The sequence below is a fragment of the Cajanus cajan genome, chromosome 8, assembly GCF_000230855.2.
Source record: "Cajanus cajan strain Asha chromosome 8, NIPB_CcT2T_4, whole genome shotgun sequence".
Taxonomy (NCBI): domain Eukaryota; kingdom Viridiplantae; phylum Streptophyta; class Magnoliopsida; order Fabales; family Fabaceae; genus Cajanus; species Cajanus cajan.
Window position 1 is genome coordinate 8,125,344 of NC_138524.1, and position 22,262 is coordinate 8,147,605.

Consider the following 22,262-nt stretch of genomic DNA (forward strand, 5'->3'; position numbering starts at 1 on the left):
CTTTAATCAAATTTTATAAAAGGGATAGCTTCTTAAACTAAACTACCCACGCTTTAACTATAAACCACCAACTATTTTTTCTTTTACAATACAAACTACCAATTATTATGTTACTTAGTAAATATATAGAGACATAAATATATCTTATCACTCACTTATATAATAATTTTGTTGCCTTTTATATAATAATTTTAAAAATTATATCAATTATTATTTCTAATTAATTAATAATATATAATTTATTTTCCACTATTCGGCACATGAAAATTAAAGTAGTATTGAAAACCAAAAGATGAAGAATTGATATCTAACATTTAATATAAATAAAAAATATAACTACTAAAATTGTCTTCTGACAAGGACTCAAGTTAACATGAAGTATCCTATGGTTAAATCTCATCCTTGCTAGAGATTGTATGTTAGGCCAAGATGTGACATTCAAGAAAACGTAAAGTCGTAATCAATTGTATTTTCATCATTCTAGAAAGAATCGTAAATATTTTGAAAATTAGGGTTACATTAATATGTCATGTTGCCCATAACGACTCATTTGACTAACACAACTCCCATCACTTGATGGTGTCATTGTAAGCACTTGTTACATCTTTGTCTGCAATTTCAATATCATATCATGTCCACTAATTAACCTATTTTCTTTGGGACTCGCATAAACTTTACAAATCCAAATATAATTAATTGTTCTTGCTTTTTCTTTTACAAAATATTTGTTTCTTGTCTCTTCTTTGTATTCTTTCTGCACTCGATCATAAAAATATCAAATCACTGAACACATCAATAGAGAAGAGAGAACGCAAATGATTTTTTTTTCTTAAACAAGATAAAAGTTGAGATATACTTTGAAAAGAAGATAGAACCCAAACGATCCATGGTAAGATGGAGGGAGTAAAAAATTATTTGAAATTATTAAAACTCGTCTTTTATAGATTTAACGTTAATGAAACATATATTATATTTAATTATAATTTATCAAATAATAAATTTATTAATTTTTATAATAATTAATTTGAAAATTATATAAATTATAATTTTTTTATTAGTTAATTGTTTAAAATTATACGGTTAACTATCGTTAAATTCTTCATTATACTATTTTTTTTTTCTTAAAGAATCTGTAACATATTTTTCTCATTATTCTCGCAATCTAGTATGCAAAGATTCAGTTTCTTTAATGCTCAACACTAATTTGTTATTAACTGGTTGATTAGACAGGTGAATGAATTATGGTGTCAAAGATTCGGATATCGTTCCACGTTGAAACTCTTCACTTATCTGTTAGGACACTAATTAATAAGGGTTCACTGTGGCAAAAATCAAGTCAAATTCTTAGGAAGAAAATTAAAGTTCATATTCTAGAAAAAAATATTATTGGAGAACGTCGTAATCGGAATTCGCAACAATATTTAAAAGATTGTCACATAAAAATATCTTAAGAGAAAAAAAGATAATTGTAACAAAATGACAATTGTGTTTATGTAATGGCTCCTAGTATCAAGAGCATACAATAATTATAACAAGAAGAATATGATGTTTTCATTCATAGCTCACACATTATTTTAAAAAATTTATAAATAATTTTGAAATAACTTTATATAGTCAATCTTACTTGCATAATATTTTCAACAAATTTCGAATCTGTTTATATGAATGATACCACGCCATTAATGGTTAACTTTTTCACGCGGGGTGTTAAGGGAACCATCATAGAAACAAAAAGGAAATAAAGGAGATGAAGCTACTGATTATGCAGACAAGAATCAAGGACCTACATAACTATCATATTTTCCTATCTCTCTCTATTTCTTTGGTTGCTCTTCAATACAGATGTCCCATAATTTTCTCGTAGTTAGTTTTGTCTGTGTATTTAAATTCCTAAAGATTATCGATGAAAATAAGAATGAAAATCGGTTATGCCACTCAACAAGAATTTATGAACTATCTTACATTAGGTCGAGGTTAGAAACTTTTTAAGAATATAAGTCACTTTAAGACTTTTTATTAAAATATATTTAATTAAAAAGGTTAAATTCTAGACTATTAAGGAACTTTTTAAGCCTAACATACTCACCTATTTAAATGAAATAAAAAATATTTATTGTTATCATTATATTAAATTTGTGTTATTATGTATTACAAACATACATTTAATTTATCTTTTTAAAAATCCAATAGGTCCCTACACTTTATAACTCAACTACTAGCAGCAAAAATATAAATATAATTATCTAGGGTTAACATTCAAACAATACCTGGATATACAAATAATAATATATACATGTGTAAAAGTTTTGTCAACAATTGAAATAATAAAATAAATCCTTCAATAGGACAATAACTATAATTATACAAAATATATATGTGTGTGTATAGATAGAGTAATCCATTATTGAAAGTGTACATCGTTGTTGGTTAATCAACATTATAAAGTAAATGCTACACCAAGGGTAGTTCAAGACAACATTTTCATCCACCAACATGACTCTCAAAAGAATCCCTTTGATTTATCCATGTCCTACTGTTATACCAAGTATAATCATCATAGTCCAACTATAAGAAAATATGTAAGAGTAAGCTAGTATTCAAAAGAAATCAATAAGTATAGAGAAATCGACTAGCTATACTATACTTAAACAACTCAATATGCAACAATCACTCCAAGTAACGACTTTCCAAATATAGCTACATTTTCAACTTGCAACACAATTACACAAGTTCTCAACTTTCAATGCAATCATACAAGCATCAACATATCGACATTGCATATGAACAACACGATTTTATCAACATATCATATACACAACACAACAATTACATGCATCGTCACATATTTTTAAGGTCTGATATGATATTTACATAAGACTTCTAAACAAGTTTATATCATATTTGACCTTAAAAGTATGTTTATATCATATAAACAAGTTAGCCTCGGTTTTTATAAACCTAATATATATATATATATATATATATATATATATATATATATATATATATATATATATATATATATATATATATATGTGCACTTTTATATATTGATGTTACATTATTATAAAATAGTTCCTAAATAAACTTATAGATCAACACAAATTTTTATGTGAATCATAAGCGTCTATGATAGATAAAAAAGTCAAACTTAAACATTTTAAAAATGAAAGCTTATGATAAGTAGGTATGCTAGATAAACGTCATATATTTCTAATCAAAGTTATTTATTATTTTTTAACCAGATTCTAATAGAAAAAAATATTGGTTATTTTCTTCATTACTTTGCTCATATTCATCAACTAACTTTTTTTTTTATTACATTAATTAAACAATATCTTAGTAAATGTTTAGGAGAACTAGTTAATTATTTTAAATAAAAAAATTGATCAATATGTCTAGCAAATCCAATTAATATAATTTATTTCTTTTTAATAGATCACATGCATCCTTCACTAAAGATAATTTTATTTGAATTGGATAAAATTATTACGAATGACAAAATTCTCTCACTTTATACTCAATACAATTGCATATTCAAATCTGAAACTTGAAACACAGTTGAAACAACATGGATTAGTTCCTAGCAAAGCCAACCTACCCATGCGATGTATGAAAAAGAGAAAACATGTAAAGAAAAGAACAGAAAAACATAGTAGTCTTGTTATTTTGACGAGGGAAATGAGAAATAATAATGAAGGAGTAAGATGCTTCCCCATCCCCATGCAAAGTAAATAAAGTCCAATAACTAGGCCTTGAAACTGAATACAAAAGGAATTCATCTCCTCGGAACGTGTTTTCTTTTGCCTTTGCAATTTGTGAATTGCCATTGCCATGCCCCATAACACAAACTTCTATCCCTACCCTTTTGACCATTTGACTTGTACTTATAATGTATACCTAACTTTATCCATACTTTTTTCTTGTCACGTGTGCTACTTCTTTTTTAATTTTTTTCTCCTTTGAGTAGAGAGCACCCCTCAAACCACATCATCGTGCTTCAACATGAAAAACCGAAAAATAAAATAAAATTACTTGATCTCTATTTATCTTTCATTCCTAGAAGCCTATTCATTCATTTCATAGTATCATTTTTAAGAAACAACCTCAATTTTGAGTTTGCGGGTTTGAAAGAAGAAAATAGAGCTAGCTAGAGAAATAATTGCGTGAACACAGTTTTTTTTATCAACACAAACAATTAAGATCGATATGAATCATATGATATCTTCAAGTATCTTTAACAAGAACTTTCTTATAAACTTAGTTTACGTACTAATGCGGTTTATCAATGTACCCTATCATAGTTTTGAAAAACTATATTGTGAGAACAATAATTAGTAGTAGTACATGGAATTTTAGATAAATTAAAGGTATGTAGTAGTATTAATAATCTGTTAAGGGCATTAAAAAGGGGGAAATGGCCGGCCATGAAAACGGCGACATAGGTGGGAAGGTGCACGTGAATGCGAAAGAGTCAAATTTATAATGGTGGTATTCAGTTCTTCCTCGATCTATTAATCGATTAATCCTCATATGGTTGGTTTGGTCCCACTCCCACGTGTGCTTATGGCTTAGGACTCAACAAAACACTTATATTAAGGTTGAACCTGTCTGTCCTTGCTCTTCAATGTCCCACGTCACATATTCTAGGGACAATTCAATTCACAAACCCTATGCAATGCATACCATGCATTAATTGGTTAATAACCCATCTTTGCCTTGTCAAACAATCACACCTCTAAACCAATACTATCACCTTTTCGGGATTTTAAGATCCAACAATCTCACCACAAACTAAACAACTATTTTTTTTCCCTCTTTTCAGTTGAAGGTAATTCTTAATTTTATAATTAAAATTTGTTCACCGTATCATGTATATTATTTTTTTTTCTAGTATTTTCTTAAAACACGTTATTTATAAATATACATTAATTTGGATCAATATAATAAAATATGTTAAGTCAAAAGATAATTTAAATTTTTTAAACTCTAAGTTTTAATGCTAATAAACAAAACATTTTTATAAAGAAGAAATGTCTGTAAAAATGTCTTAAAAAAATATCCTTAAAAAATTTATCAGATGAAACATAAGATATAGATAGTCTGTGAGACGTTGTAAATCAAACGAAACATATAATCTATCTCATACATTGAATAATGTTTATTATTTATTGAAACTAACAACAAAAGATTTTTAATATTTCATTCTTTAATAGATTGAACTAGGAGATATTCTCAAAACTCAAAAATCTATAAAAAAGAACAAGATCATATTTTTTGTCAAGATCAATGACAAAAATCCTTGAAATCACATAGAAAAATAGATAAAGTCTTTGTTGCTGCTACTGTGTTGACATTACCTCTTCAAGCTTCATTTGGTATGAAAATATAATAAGTAAATCTCCTTGATCAGATAAGAGGTATCATTTGGTGAAATACAATATTAATGCTCGCTTTAAATGAGTCAAACAACCATTTGCTATCACAAGGAAAGACATTGAAGTTAGACAAAACAAACTTGTGAGCTTGACTTAAAGTATTGCAACGATCATTTTTTCCAAGTTACTATATAAGAAGATTCAAAGTTTAAAAAAGACAGAGAATTTTTTTTTACATAAGAGACACAAATTTTAAGTGATACATATGCTCTGTATAGAAACATATTATCTATAAATCTATTCTTTCTTGTAAACACTCATTGTTTTGTACTGGTTGTATAATGTCTAAGTGAGACGAATATACAACACTTGTAACCCTCATAACCATTGTTATAAGGTTGAGCCTATAGAGGTTTGTTTGAAAAGAATATTTATCTTGAGCCTGGAGAGGTTGTACTGTAAAAGAATACTTGATTGTTAAGCTTGGAGAGACTTGCTGATAAAATAATACTTGAGCATTTACTTAAAGAGACAAATCAAAGAATAATTAGGGTTGAGCCAAACATGATTTGTTGAAAGAATACTTGTACCTTTGTTTAAAGATAGTGAAACCTAATCTGGTTGGATTGAGAACTGGATATAGTCTCGATGGTTGAGACGAACCAATATAAAAATTCTCAGTATTTCATCTGACTACTCTTCATACTTCATTTGACTAGAGTTATTACTTTACTATGAAAAATAATGCAAGTTTTTGATATACATTATTTAATTCCCTTTCTAGTTTTTATCTTTTCTCTATAAAGTATTATATAATTTTTAAATTTTATAAAAACTTATGAACTTGATATATTTATTAAGAATTATTAATCTAACAGTTTAATTTTTAAAATTCAATATAAATTATGAGTTGTTAAGTAGAGTAACTCTATAAGTATGTGAATCAAATTATTTCAAGAGTAATTCTTTATAAATTTTACTTTACTTAATAACTCATAGTATATATTAAATTTCAACAATCTAATTATTAAATTAAAAGTTATAATTGAATAGATTAAGTCTACAAATTTTTGTAAAATTTTATAACTATTTGATATTTTGTTATATAAATTTAAATTAACATATAATACTTTTTTAATGAAAATACATTAATTTGAATTTATGTAAATAAAAATTAAATAATTTTCAAACTTTGCATATATGAAGAGTGGATAATGTATAAATTAGTAGAATTAGGTAGTCATTTTTTATATGAAGAGTGATAAGTGATTTTAAAATTTATGAAAACAAAATTATAAAATGTGAATTAGAGGTAAAAGTGTTTAATCAAAAATGAAAATTGAAAGAAAGTTACTGAAAGAAGTATTCTCTTTGTATAGAAATTATAATTATAAATTATATATTATAAATATAGATATAAATTATATATATAAGTGGATTTTAAAATAATAATAAATAATTTTTATAATAATAATGACAATAAATAAAATATTTTTTTATAACAAAATAAATAAATATGATAATATAAATATTTTTATTTAGTATTTTTAAATAAAATTATATTTCAAAAAATTAACTTTAAATTTTTTCTTTTATAAAACAACCTTTATTTTTATTTTATTTCTTCCCTTCTTCATTACGCTCACACTTTTTTTTCCTCTTCGTTTTTTCTTCTTTACCCAACACAATATTAGTGTGTTGTATCTCTTGTAAAGGTGAAAATATAAATGTAAAAAGCTATTAAAGTAAAAGGGTGGTCATGTGGCAAACGTCGCTGTATAGTGCATAGTTTAAAAATAATAAATGGTTTTTAAAATTGCATTAAATTAGTCGATGAAGGACAACCACAATATATATAGCGAAAATTAATGCAACAAAATTTGTGCAAATGTTACGTAAGATGTAATAAGTGAAGTATGGTTTAGTTTGACTTTATTTCATTTTGCATACAGGAACCCAAACTGGACCAAATTGCATTAAATAAGTTGAATAAATTACATTCCCTCCCTCATAGATTCTTAGATTACACTCTTCTCTCTTTAAATATTTGTGCTTTTGTCGCAATTTTTTTTTAAATATTTAATGTGTTTTGTCTAGCAAAGGTAAAAATTCGTGTAAAAAACTATTAAAATAAAAGGGTGATGGACCACGTGGCAACATCACCCAAGTGAATTTTTATAATTAAATTTTAAATTGGATTCAACTAGTCAAAAAGTCAATAAAGGATAACCACAATACATATAGTGAACTGAATTATCAAAACGAAATTTGCTCAAGTGTTACGTAAAATGTAATAAGTGGTGTTTAGTTTAGTTTTACCTATGAGAATCGAAACTCGACCAATAAGTTTAATATATTAGTACATCTCTCTCTTTCGTAGATTCTTAAATTACAATCCTATCCTTTAAATGTGTTTCTGTTGCAACTTCTTTTTTTGTTTAAATATTTAGTGTGTTTCGTCTCTTACATAGGTGAAAATATGTGTGTAAAAAGCTTACAAGAAAAAGGTGATAGGTGATGTCACCCTAGTGAATAGTTTAATTTGTACAAATGTTGCAAAATATGTAACAAGTGATTTGCAATTTAGTTTGACTTGATTCAGTTTTACGTATCAGAACCGAAACTAAATCAAATTGTATGAAAGAAGTTACACCAATTATATAGGTTTTTATATAGAAATGGGTTTATTGAAAACTGAATATCTATAGCTATGGCTATAGCTATTCCATAGCAGCAAGGGTGCATCTTATTATCTAATATATCTAGTTAGGAGTAGTTACATCACGGAAACAAATGGAGGAAAAAGACTACCAGAGCAGTCACAATCAATCCTTGTTAAATACTAATGAAAGCTACATTGCCCTGAGACCAATAAATGGCAGACATTATCAAAAATTGGTGACGCGTTAATATGTTCGTCCACACATTACAACTTTCCTCAATTTAATGTTTGTAGAGAAATGGTGACGTGGATACACGTAGGCAGCAGCATGTGAGAGCATAATGGAAAAACAGTGCAAGTTGCCAAATGGGGTCCAAATCTTGGTTAATATTACAATAATAGTTGACCATCATAAGAGCATCATTATTTGTACACTTAATTAAACCAACAATGCCAACCTAGATAAAATATTATTTTGGTACACAGCAACAGCAGTAACCATGATCATGTTCATGTTCAGTCTTTGCAGAGGTAAATAGAGTTAAAACTGTCCTTCCACTACTCAGATGCTGCATCATATATTATTTTAAGCATAAATGCTCAGCGGGCCTGTTTTATTTGATGCATCCAGCCCATGTTCACCATTCCTAGTTCCAGTGATCCAGACCCTGCAGAAAATATTAGGAGGAAAGGTTATAACTTTTTATTTTTTGGAGGGTAAGGTTACACACTTGTACATAACAACTTTGGGATAATTCTAAAATATCACTACTTTTACGCTATGATAGATATTTTATTGGTATGCTCATCTTAATGGTTTTGCCAAAAGTTTTCTTACTTTCCTTTTCTGTTTGGTCGCCTGAGCTATGATCCATTTCCAACAAGACATATCAACATATATTCATTTACAAAGGTGAAGATAAGTGTGTAGCAAGACTGAACTTATTGTCTTTCTCACCTTTTAATGTTCTTGTTGCCTGAATCTGTTAGAATTGTCAATCTTTTTGCTGTCTTCATGAAGTCACTGCAATAAGATCACAAGAGAAACAAAAACCCAATAAATATAGGACTAAGATAAAAACATGCATCTGAAAGGTACAAATAAAATGATTCATTTGACACAAGATGGAAAAATAGGGAAAATATTATACCTGAAGGGTTCTTCTCCAGTTTGCTTAACAGCACCTGTTGCATCACGGTAGAGAACATGGTTTAAAATCTCAGATCTTTCTATGCCAAACATGTTGGCTAGTCTCCTATACAGCTCTTCATAAGAACCAAGATGTGATAAGTCTAGGGTCCTTCCTACATCTTCTGACTCCAAGAAAACCTTGCAATGACCAGTGTCCAAGCCAAGGTGCCAAGAAAACTCAGCAGCAGAAGCTTTTCCTGGTGAAAACTGTTGTGAGAGTGCAGATTGGGAGTCATCCAAAACGCACTTCTCTTTGTCCTTATCATCATCTAGTGAATTTTTTCTGTGAGACAACACCTCGCTAGAAATTTGTTGCTCCGTGAGAATTGGCTGACCAAAAAGCAAAAACTGGTGTTTCTTAACAACATCATCAGATTTCTCCAAACTCTTGCTAGATTTCCCCATGGTGAGCAAGCATGATAAGTTTTCTTTGCTCTTATCATGGTTGGCTATGTTACCATTTGAAATTCCACTATAAAGTTCAAGTTGCTGGATATTAGTTGGAAGCAACCCCAGCTGCAGTTTATTGTTTAGGTGGAAATCTGTTAGAGATATTCCAAATTGAGCATGCCTGGCTCCCTGTATGCTTGCAGGAGCATTATCCGAAAAGGGGCTGTTAGGCCCAAGGTGGTTCCCTGAAAACGCTGGTATCGGAAACTGAACATCAAGGGGGAAGTCCGGGTGCTGTGGAAACCGCAGCTTCTTCCTTGGTGGAGAGAAGGGTGTGAAATTGATGACTGGCATGTTTGATACCAATTCAACCAACCACGGGCTAACACGCTTCACATTTTGTAGTAAATCTGGCTCATCCCAAGTGACCTGCAGAGATAACAGTAGCAGCAAGATCAACAACATTGCACAGCATAATTTTCAACAAAACAAAATCAAATCCAACCGCAATGTTAATGCAATAAAGCACAACAAGCACACAAAACCAAATAACATTTCCTCAATCAACATTTGGCATTTCAACCATCCTCATAATCATAAGATTCACGGGTTAACAACTGCATCTGAATTACACCTCACCAACAACATGCTTGGAACAACACATCTCAAAAAGCATTTTCTCCAAATTAATTACCAAAACAAACACAAGACATAGCATCCAACGCGTGTTTGGATGAACGTTTACAAAAAATGATTTTGAAATAATGTCATGTGGTAGCAAGTCGGTAGTAAAACCAAGTGTAAAATCTTTGATCCAAACCCTAAACTATATAAAGCGCATGTCTATGATCCAAGTTTGAGTAAGAATCAGATGAAAATTAATGCAAAAGCAAGTAATTGTTTCCACATGGAACCAAAAAGGATTGAATTCCTAAACACGGAACAAGAAACCATAAGAACATTTATCTAAAATGGTATTTGAAGGCAAATAAGAATGATCTGACATGACTCAGAAAGAGTAGTACCTGAAGAAGCCTCCAAGGGGAATTAGGCCAGCGGATGGGGTCAAGAACCTGAACAGAAGCAATGGTTCCCATGAACCAGCTTATCCGGGAAGAGTCCTCAGTTTCGAAGGCCATCTTGAACCTCATCCCAGAAGACCACTGAATCCTCATAGCAGCCCTGACAGAAGAAGCCTTAATGCAAAACTCAGGAGTGCTAGCTCTAGGGTAATACACAACCTCAAAGGGCTTATTACTCGCAGCAAGAGTCGAAGCTTCAACCACAGCCTCAGGACTCACCCTAACCCTCCCACCACCATTCCTCAAATGCTTGTTCTCCTCCCTCAAGAAAAAAGAGAAAGGCCCATAAGGCCCAATTCCACAATTCCCAGACCCAGAAGCAGAACTCCACACAGATGAACAAGCCTCAGACCCACCAATTCCCTTCTTCGCCCTCCGAATCCCAACGCACAGCTCACCATTTTCGGCCCTCAGAAACACAACGGAATCCCCAGCAACCAGTTTCTTCTGGTTCACGAAACTGCTCCAACCGGTCGTCAAAAGGTGCCGACGCGGCGTCCCTCGGTAAATGTGCCGGAACTTCCACATCTCGCCGTGCACGTCCTTCGCCACCACCGTCTGCACCGGCGGCTCCGCCGTGTAGTCCAGCCGCGGGAAAATCGTCTCCGCGCAGTACCGCGGCACCGAGAACCCCCCGCCGTTGTTCGCGTCGGACTGCGTCAGAGTCTTCGCGAACGACGCCGGCTTCTCCGCCGCCTCCGGCGCGGAGTCAGCGGCGCCGGAGTCTCGGGCGAGGTCGGAGTTGGGGAGGAGGCTGAGCTTGGCGAAGACCTCGTCGGTTTCGGGGTCGGCCATGAACTTGACGGCGGCGACGGTGCACGGAATGAGCGGCGGAACCTTAAGATCGAGGGTGGTGTGGGCGTGCTCGGCGTGACCCTGCGGAAAGTAGAAGACTTTGGAGTTGAGTTGCGGCATCTGAATGATGCCACCGGCGCAGGCGTGCCATAGCTGGGGATCCAATAGCTTCTCAGCTTCCTTCATTGGAACAGAGAGAGAGAGTTAGAGAATGAGAAAGTAACAAGTAACATGTAACATGTACCATGTAACATGTAACATGTAACATGTAACATGCACCCTCCAATTACACTTTCACTGTTTCAGATCTCTCAAACTATCAGACTCAGACTGTGGGCAAGCAAGCTACCATATGAAACCAACCTCTTCTTCCCACCCCAACACTTTTTTTATTATTATTTCTTTCATACAATCTCATTTTTAATTTGGGCCTTATACTTAATACTTATACATGTCAATGTCTCACGTTATTATCTCACCTTTTTTTTTTTTAACAACAAATTTCGTAATTAAGAAATAACCACTCGTCTTTAAAACTTTAAAATCAATTTAAAGAATTTACATCTCTCCACAAATAATTTTGTATATACGTTCATCAAAAAATTGAATATTACTGTTTTTAATGAGGAGAAGTATAATTAATTAATCCATGAAGGGTTAATCGGTAACCATAAAAAGCTTTATTTATTTATTTTTTTCTTGAAGTATCACCGCTAATAGTAGTGACTAATCTTCTCACTACGTTAGAAATACCTTAAAGGGTGGGATAAATGACCCCAAGATTTAACGCGGGTAACCATGAGAAGCTTGTAATTTATATCACAAACATTTTTATGTTAAATAAAATAATATATTTTTTTAGTTTTAAAGATTAAATTATACTAATTATTTTTATTTTTATAATTAAAAACTATATTTTATATCAAAGATTTTACCACATGCACATATTCTAATGGTGAATATCCTTTTAGTATAATGTTTATTTTAAAGTAAATTATACTCCTTTTTTCAAGAATATATAAATATTACATTGTTTGATCTTTCTTTTCATGTTAAAAGTTACAAATTTTTTTCCCAATAAATTTCAGTATTTGAAAATTTATCCATTTTTTTTCATAAATTTTTTTATTAAAGTTTCATTAACTTTCTTTACGAAAAAAAAATTATTACCAAAGCACCTGTATATTAACATTCCTTCATAAATATAAACTAGTGTAGAGTCCGTGCCATGCACAAGGAGAATATTTTTTAAAAAAATTAATGTTATATGAAATTAATATTTTTTATTATTTAAACATTAAATTAAAAAATGATGACAAACTGTTAAAAAATGATTTATAAATATTTTGAATTTAAAAACATAAAGATAAAATGAATAAAGAAAACACCTTTAAGGGATTTGGCTAAAAAATTAGGTAAAAATAGGATACATACTTCACATTGATGAATAAAGAAAATAATAATAATCACTGATAATATTGTTTTAAATAATTTAATAAATTATTATGATTAAAATAATAGCATCCCTTATTTATATTATCAATATAATTAACAATTTTAATAGCCTAAGTAATAGATGAGGATATAAAGCTGAAAGTTAGATATATTGTTTTGATTCAAAATAACAACCAATTAGTAATGAAGTTGTTCTAGAGAGTACATGTAGTATGATATCATCAATATAAACAAAACATATAAAAGACTAATTGTTATGTTAGTCAATATGAGCATTGTCAAAAAAATATCCCCTACCACGCAAACTCATTTGGTTTTCGTTTGTTCTTCCTCAAAGTTCTTGCCAATGTTGTCTCAATCCAATTATTATGGAAACTACATGAGCAGGGATGTACTGCAATTTTAAAGAACAAAAAATGATTAAATCACATTTGAAATAGAAATAGTATATTATGAGTAGAGATGTATGAAATGATTGAGCAAAGAGACAAAGCAAAGGATTTTGGCCATAAACAAAAGCTTCTGAAGCAGTGAGCAGTGACATCCCTTCCCACAATGTTTGCAGGCTAGGCTGAGATGGAACAGGAGGTGGTGGAGGAATGACATCGTCATCCATTGAATCAGAAATCATTATGCAAAATCAATGTAATGCTATCCTTATTCCTTCCTTCCAAACTGTAAAATTTAATGATGTACGTTGCGCACATCATCCCTAAACAATCCTACACTTTCATGCTTTCTTACCCATAAATTACACTAATTATTCTTATTCTTTATTTATAAAAACTATATTTTATATCACATACACATATTCTATGGCTGAATTCAACTATATACTTTTAGTATAATATTTATTTTAAAGTAAATTACACTCATTTCTTGTAAGATATATAAATATTACATTGTTTGGTCTCTCTTTTCATGTTAAAAGTTACAATTCTTTTTTCCAATAGATTTCAATATATAAAATTTTATTCATTTTTCTCATAAATTTTTTGTTAAAGTTTCATTGACTTTCTTTAAAAATAAAAAAAAAATTTACCAAAACACCTTTACATTAACATCCTTCATAGATATAAATATTACACTATTCTTCCTGTTTATGAAAAAATAAACATTTTTCTCTCTTGCCAAATTTAGACATATTATATTTTAACTAATTGTTATTTTAATTTTTATTATAAATTTTACTAAAATTAATAATATATGTCTTTAAAAAAACTTCATTATTATTTTTATGAAATATTTCTACTGTTATATATAAAATAATATATATATATATATATATATATATAAGTATAATAAAATTAAATACAAGTACTAATATGTTATTTAATCAATATAAACAGGTGTAATATTTTATAAACATTTAAATAAAATGATATTTTTATTATAAAGAATTAATTATATGTATTAAAGGTAATACGTAAGTATTAAGGTATTATTTGATTGATGTTACTAATGTATTATTTTAATAATATTTAAATAAATTAGTATTTTATGATAAAAAAATTATTTGTTATATTTAATTAATGTAATGTCAAAATATGTATATTAAATATTAAAATTTTTAAATATGTATTTATATTAAAAATCTATTATTAAATAAAATATAAATATTACAAAATTTAATATTATATATATATATTAATTTATATTATATATATTGACGTATATATAAAAGTACACATATATAATTTATTTTATATAATTTATATTTTGTTTGTTATTTTAATAAATTAATTTAAATTTAACTATGTACTTAAAAAATAATAATCAAGTGAACAAATACAATGAATTAAAAATATTTTAAAATATATTTTATTTAAAATTATATTTTTAATGAATAAATAAATTAAAAGAATATTTTTTTAATAAATAATTAAATTAAAAATATTTTTAAAAATTTTATACTAATTATTTTTTAGGAATGTTAAGTTAATATAATAGAAGAATGATAATATAATATATGTATCTCTCTAAAGGATAAAAGTATAATTTAATTGATATTGTAATATATAGAGAGTGAATAATGTAACACTTACATCTTTTAGTGGAGATAATATAATTTACATTAATAACATTAAATTAAATAAATTAAATTATATATTTTAACATAAAATAAAAAACAATGAAATTCTCTTATTTCTTTAAAAAAATAATGTAATTTACTCTTTAATATGTATTTATTTTTGTCTTGACGTTATACGAAACTTTTGAAAAATGAAATTGTCTGAAATCTCCTTAAACACAAATATATCTTAAAACGATTTAGACATATAACTTTTTATATAACACTTGGTTATCAATACATGAGATAAAAATAAATGAAAATATACAATTTTTTTATATACCACAAGTTTTTGCTAACGAATAAATTTCTTATAAGTATTTTTTAAAAATAAGTTTTTTAAGTTCGGTACAATTATTATTTAACTTGCTTATCTAAGTAATGAGCCAATGGCCTAAATATTATTTACAAGTCAACATCTTCATACGCAATCCAAGTACTTTTTTTTATGCAAAATATTTCTAGGCTTCAAGTTCTTTTTATTTAAAAAAAAAATTTAAAGTTGACCACTATTACTTTATCTTGACTAAATGAATGTAAATATAAATATTAAAATAGTAGATTAAGCCTAGTTCAACCTTACAAAACCAGTTTGTAAGGTGAAGATTTTTCTCAATACACTTCCTCATGCTCATGGTGCATGTATCAATGATGAGTGACCAATTTTAAAGAATTAGTAGATTAAGCCTAACTTAACCCTACAAAACAGGTTTGTAAGGTGAGAGTTGTTTTCTACTTATATACTATTTAATTGTTTAATCTCTAGTAGGGTGAGGGTTGCTTTGATTCTCTTAAAAACTGTTAATTGAGTTGAGATTAATTTATACTACGACTAAGGCACTTTAATTTTATTAATGTAGAAGGTCCTCTTTGATTATAACTATGGAGGTACAAGCTAAGTAATCCATAGTAGGTTATTATTTAGGCTTGCTTTGTGACTTTTTACATATGTAATTGAGTACCTCTAGTGCTTCCATATAATATATAATATTTATTGCTTGGCTGATAAAAAAAAAATTGTTTAATCTCTAGTCGATGTGGAATTTGAGTTTTTTCCAATAATAAACACAAGTCTTTTTTACACAATTTTTTTAAAAAAGAAATACAAGAGATTTCACATCCTAGTTTACAATCTTTCACACGTAAGAGTTTTATCTTTCTTGTCCATCAAATTAAAACTCTGGGTATTTGCATACAAGTAGAAAATGTTCACCATAGAACCGTTTGAGATTTTCATCGAAGTTTGAGAAAATGAATGCTAAAGCATTAAATACAATATTTAATGTCTTTCACCAACTAATCACTTTAAAATAATAAAATAAAACATTATTCCTATCTTATTTTTATCTTATTGGAGTTGTGAGTGACAATACAAAGTTATGTTTTATCACACATAATATTTTAGAGGTGCATCTTTTTGCGAGGCAGGTGTGCAAGGGTCTTTCACTTTGCAAAGCTTCTTTGATACATTCATCTACTTATGAAGAACATTCATCATTTTGTCTTGCAAATTAAGATAAGATGATGCAATATATATATATAATGTGTGTAGGATAATATATGTATTTTAAAAGATTCCACTTAAGTCAATTATCTTATCAAGATTAGTTGATTTGTCTTTTTAACTTAAAAAAAATTGTTTTTCTTTCTTTGTTTTATCAAAGTAGAGAAATATATAAACATCTTTTGCTATAATATTATTTACCAATAATTAATATCACCAAATATTTTAATCCACTATATAATAGAGATTTTAGAAAAATTAATTATTGAAATTATTTTTATTTCGTTTTTTTAATTTAATAATTTGCAAGTTGACCCACTAGTCTAGGGACCGAACCCATTAAAAGTGAAGGTTATGTATAGTAGTTCCAAAAAAAGAAAACTGAATTTAAATGGTCCTCATTTTACAAGAGTTATGATGAACATAAATCACAGGTTAAACAACTTGTTGATGGATCATAACTCGTAAACTTACTCTAAATGTTAGTTAATGTAGCGAATAAGGGTAAACCCACGTAATTAATGAGGCATGGGAGCAATCACCCCCACAAAGTTTTATGTTTTATTTAACATATTTAATATAAAAAAATGTCCCCATAAAATAAATAGGCATTGTCCACATAAAACTTTTATTACTTTTATGAGAGATAACAAACGATAATAAATTAAAACTAATTTTATTATTTCTATCTTTCTAATTTTTATTGTCTCATTCCTCTCATACTAATTAAGACACGCTAAATCAAAAATACATCTCTTAATACAATCTCAAATAAATAAATAAAAAATAAGCAGGTAATTCATAAAACAAGGTATTTATATTTTTTTCATAAAAAAAAAATATGTATTTTGAAAATTTTATAACATTTTTTCTATGAAAATATCATATACTATTTATTTTATTGTCCCACTGTTTTTTTTTATCCTCCACCGAAGCAAGGGTCAACTACTATTTTTTTTATTTTTAAATTTGATGTAGTATTTAATTGTCAGAATTTTAATTTCGTAGATAATACACAAATTATATATTTATTTTAATCTCGTTAACCTGTATTTTAAGAGTATTAATAGAGAGGTTAATGAAAAATGTTATTTAAAATATATGTTTGTTTTTATAAAAATGTATTAACAAAATTTTAAATCAACATTATTAACTTTTATTTTTATAACACTAATTAATATTAATATTTATTTTTAGAATACTTTAAAATCGATTAAATATGTTCGTATCAATCTATCTATTTATTAAATAAAAACATTTTATATTTTTAAACATTAAATAAAATTAATTTTCATTTAATATTTTTTTAAATATTCAAAAGATATAGAAAATAATGTAAATTATATATATATATATATATATATATATATTCCTCTAATAGTAATAAAAAAAATTAATAACAATACACATTAATATAAATATTTTCTTAATTATCAATTATTTAATAAAATAAAAACATGACATTTTTATTTGATTTGGGCTTTTACATTAAAAATGCACATTTTATTTGATTAAGTATACATAAATAGAGGTATAATAGTATAAATTCTATAATAATTATAAAGTTTTTTTCATAATCAAAGGGTATTCACGTGAAATAGGGGTTGGTCTCTTGAGAGTTCAACACTAATTAAGTAGTGAATCTCTCACAACTTGAGTTTTATACATTTTCAAAAAGTCAAAAAATTATAATTATATATATAAAAAATGTTTTAGCATTATAAAAGATTTTTTTTATGCTTTTAATGAGTAATGATTTTACTAAAATAACATTGATAAAAAAAGTTTTATTTCTATAATACTATTAATTGTATTTATAAAAATTTAAAATAAATTAAATTCCTTAACTCTATGATGTGAGTTTTTTTTAATGATAAAACAATTCACTTTTAAAATGTAACGGCGTAGACACACCTAAATGAAAGGGATATAAAGATTTACACATGTATGGGATTATGCAATTAATGATAGTTTAAAGAAATTAATTTGTACTAACTATATCAATAAAATATATCTAATTTTTGATATCTCATCAGTTAAAAACTTTATAGTTAAACGTGTTTGACTTAGAATGATTTAGGGATGAATGACTTTCTAAAACGTTTTATGAAAAGTGTGACTAGGGACAAAACACGAAAAAATATTGCATTAATTTGTAGGAATAATCATTTATTCTAAGGGTAGAAAAACATCTAAAAACTGACTACTAATGGAAGGTTCTAATTGGTGAAGGATTTTGATCAACGAGGAGTTGTGTGAAGCATTACTATGTGAAATGCCATAAAGTGAAACAGTGAAGACATCAATTGTGAGTAGTGTTACATAAAACATACTGAAAGCCATATAATAATAAATAGGTGGAAATATAAAACTATAAATTTGAGCTTAAACTGGATCTAACTCCAAAAATTAGATTAAGAAGTGTTTTTTTTTACTTGTATACATTAATTATATTATTGATTGATGTGAAATTCATACATCAATATGTTTTATAGAAAATAAAAGTAAATAGAAAATAAAAAAATGCAAAAAAAATTTAAATAAAAAACACACATAATGATATATCAATGTATTTTCTTTTGTTTAATTAAAAAAATAGAAAAAGAAAATTGATTTCAATAGAAAGATTTAAAAAAAAAATTATCTTACCTTCCTTTTCAAATTTAAAATTTTTATTTCCTTCCCATTCCTTGTACCTCAACCCAAACGTTGCATAATAGTTAGTCATATATAGGGGTGGGTAGATGGATCCAGGTCCGTGGACTAGTCCAAAAGCCCGCGAACTTCGTGGATAACAGATTCATTTTTTTCAAATTCGTATGATTATATTTCATTTTTGAGTCCGGTCTGTGAAGTCTGCAGACTTGGCAGATTTAATCTGCAGGCGCAAATTAGTCCGTAGACTTCACTAATTAATATTTTTAGATATTAAGACTTTAATATTAAGTTGTGTATTTAATATTTTAAATTATTATGACATATAAACTATGTTTAGTTGGTATGTATTTGTCATTTAAATTATTTTTATGAATTTTGATGCTTTTATTATTGAAAATTTGGTATTATTATATAAGTATTTGTAATTATTTTTATTTTAACACTTTAATATTTAGTATTTTAAATCATTTTAATTTTTAACTGTTGATAAACTTTAGTGTGATGAAATTTAGCTTATAAATAAAAAATATTTTTTTCTTCTAATTTTATGTATTTTTATTTTTTTAAAAATTCATTTTTTTGAACCATTGTTTAGACCTGCGGACCGATCCGTTATCCACGGATTTTGGCAGACCAGATATGGATATGAAAAATAAGTCAATTTATTTTACGAAGCAGACTTACCTGATCTGTATAAAACGCAGGTTTTACGGGTCAGACCTTAAACGGGTCGGATCGGTTTGTATACCCACCCCTAGTCATATATCAATTTGTGCAAATTCATTTGATACAAATAAAAGATCATTGTAATACTCAAGATTATGGAGTTGCTGAAAGTTGTGGGATTAATTAGAGAGTTATGGTTAGTTGATTGGTTTAGCTTAGAAGGAGTACTGGTCTTATAAAACTTTCTTAAGAAGAGGCAATGGTCTTTCTTTTCTTTTCACTCTTTCAAAATACTTGAGAAAATAACTAGAGCTTTTTCTCCTCTACCCTTGAAGTCTCCCTTCCCCTTCATCTTCCTTATAGTTGAACCAGTTGACCAACATGGAGATCAAAACTCTTAAAGCTAAGGATCTCTCCCCGAAGTCGTACGAAGCTCACTGTCTTCTCCTTCCTTATTTTCATTTTTATATCATCAAGAGGTAAGGGGAGCTTGTTGATTGATGTATTTTTTGTTGCATAAGGTGATTTCTATGTTATTTTGCCCATTAGTAACATATATGTTGAAAACGCATGAATTTTACGTTGTGGGTTTTTGGGGTTATTAAATGTTGAAGATGAGTTGATGATTTTGAGTTGAAAATGGTTGCATGTGATATTTTTGTGGTGTTTTGAGTTGTAAGAGTTGTGGAGAAGTAGAATTATTTACATGAATTTCATGTTATGAAGTTAGAGTTTTCGGGGAAGGTGAACCCAACCCCAAGGTTGTTGATTGCTTATCATTGAGTGCATGCATGTTGCATATGAAATGGTTTCATGTTGCATATATTGCTTAGAGTCTTTTTGATGGAATGCATATGAGTTGATGGTTTTTATTCTTTTGGGGGCTTACAAATGAGTTTGGGATGATTTAAATTTTATTGTAGATGTTCTTGAGGCATTCATGTTTGTAACCCCATATTTGGGAGCCATCACGAGCTTGATTTAGTGGTTATTGTAGACACCCAATTTCGTCCGGAGGCACACAAACAAAGAAATGGATCTCCGTTATGAAGGGAAGGAGCTTCCAAAATCGGAACAGGCCGTTCCAAAATCAGAACGGGTCGTTCCAAAATCGGAACGGGCCGTTCTGAACCCCGGAACGGGACGTTCCAATATCAGAACGAGCTGTTCCAACGTAACTAAAAACACCTAAACATTTTGGGTGGAACGGGCCGTTCCTATACCAGAACGGGCCGTTCCAAACAAGGCAAATGTGGAACAGCCCGTTCTGGAAAGGGAAAATTTGTGTTAATTTCTACTCTGGAATGTGCCGTTCCGTTTTCAGAACGGGCTGTTCCAGGGTACGAAATTTGCACATAACGATTGGGCCAGAACGGGCCATTCTGAATCCGGAACAGGCCGTTCTGGCCCCTTCTGATTCCTATAAATAGAAGTTTCGGGCACAGTTCTCAGGGCGGCTAGAGAAATTTCGAATAAGACTCCTTTGAGCACGAAAATTCTCTATCTCTCTCCCTTCTATTGTATTTCTTGAGATTTGTGTCGCATCTCTATCTTCTCTCTCCCTCCTATTGTATTTCTTGAGATTTGTGAGACATACTGTAGTGTGAAAGGTAGCCACAAAGCACCTTCTCGATATTTGAAGATTCAATAAAGCTTGTTCTGTAACATTCCAAAATTTTATTTTTTTTATGTATTGGAATTAATAGAAGAGTTACCATATTTTTATACGTATTTTACTATATACATATACGTATTTTACTATTTACGTATATGTATTTTACTATTCATGTATACGTATGTATGAATAGTATTCTACTATGCATGCATAGTGAATGGCTGCGCATGAGGGGCGGCTACGAGGGGCTGCGGAATTCAGAATTCTAAAAATTTAATTAATTCTAATATTTTAATGAATAGTGCATAGTAACTTTAATATTATAATAATGAAATAATATTATTTTAATGACTAGTGCATAGTGCATAGTAATTTCAAAATTTCTATAAATAGGGGCCTAGGGTTTTGAAAATTCATAATTCTAGAGAGAAGGAAATTCTAGAGAGATAGAAAGGGAGAAAGAAAGAGAGGAGATTCTGCCCTAGTTCCGGTTCCGATTTAAGAAAAAGAGGAGGAGGTTCTGCCCAAGTTACTATTTATCCAGGTACGGGAGAAAAGAGGGTTATTTATATGTAGAGTACATGAGGGTATTGGGTAGAATTTCTCAGAAGCATGTTTAATTTATCTGAATGGAAGGCTGAGCCTCCTATTAATTTGTAATTTAAACGTTTTTGATAAAAGACTAAAATGTACATCTTTGTTATATTTTTATTACATGATTTGGAAAATATAAATGGATTCCTAACTAGGAGGCACTGCCACCTTTACTGGAATTAATTTATATTTCTTTATTA

General features: G+C 28.8%; 1 protein-coding gene across 1 annotated transcript; it reads right to left on the reverse strand.

The window, feature by feature from the left end:
* Positions 1 to 8,172: 8,172 nt before the first annotated feature.
* On the reverse strand, positions 8,173 to 11,915 carry LOC109799078 (auxin response factor 18). Its single transcript, XM_020359567.3, has 4 exons — positions 10,648 to 11,915; positions 9,192 to 10,051; positions 8,999 to 9,064; positions 8,173 to 8,708 (listed from the first exon to the last, which is right to left on the reverse strand). The coding sequence occupies exons 1-4, from the start codon at positions 11,683 to 11,685 to the stop codon at positions 8,627 to 8,629; spliced, it is 2,046 nt and encodes a 681-aa protein (XP_020215156.1). The 5' UTR covers positions 11,686 to 11,915; the 3' UTR covers positions 8,173 to 8,626.
* Positions 11,916 to 22,262: the final 10,347 nt, after the last annotated feature.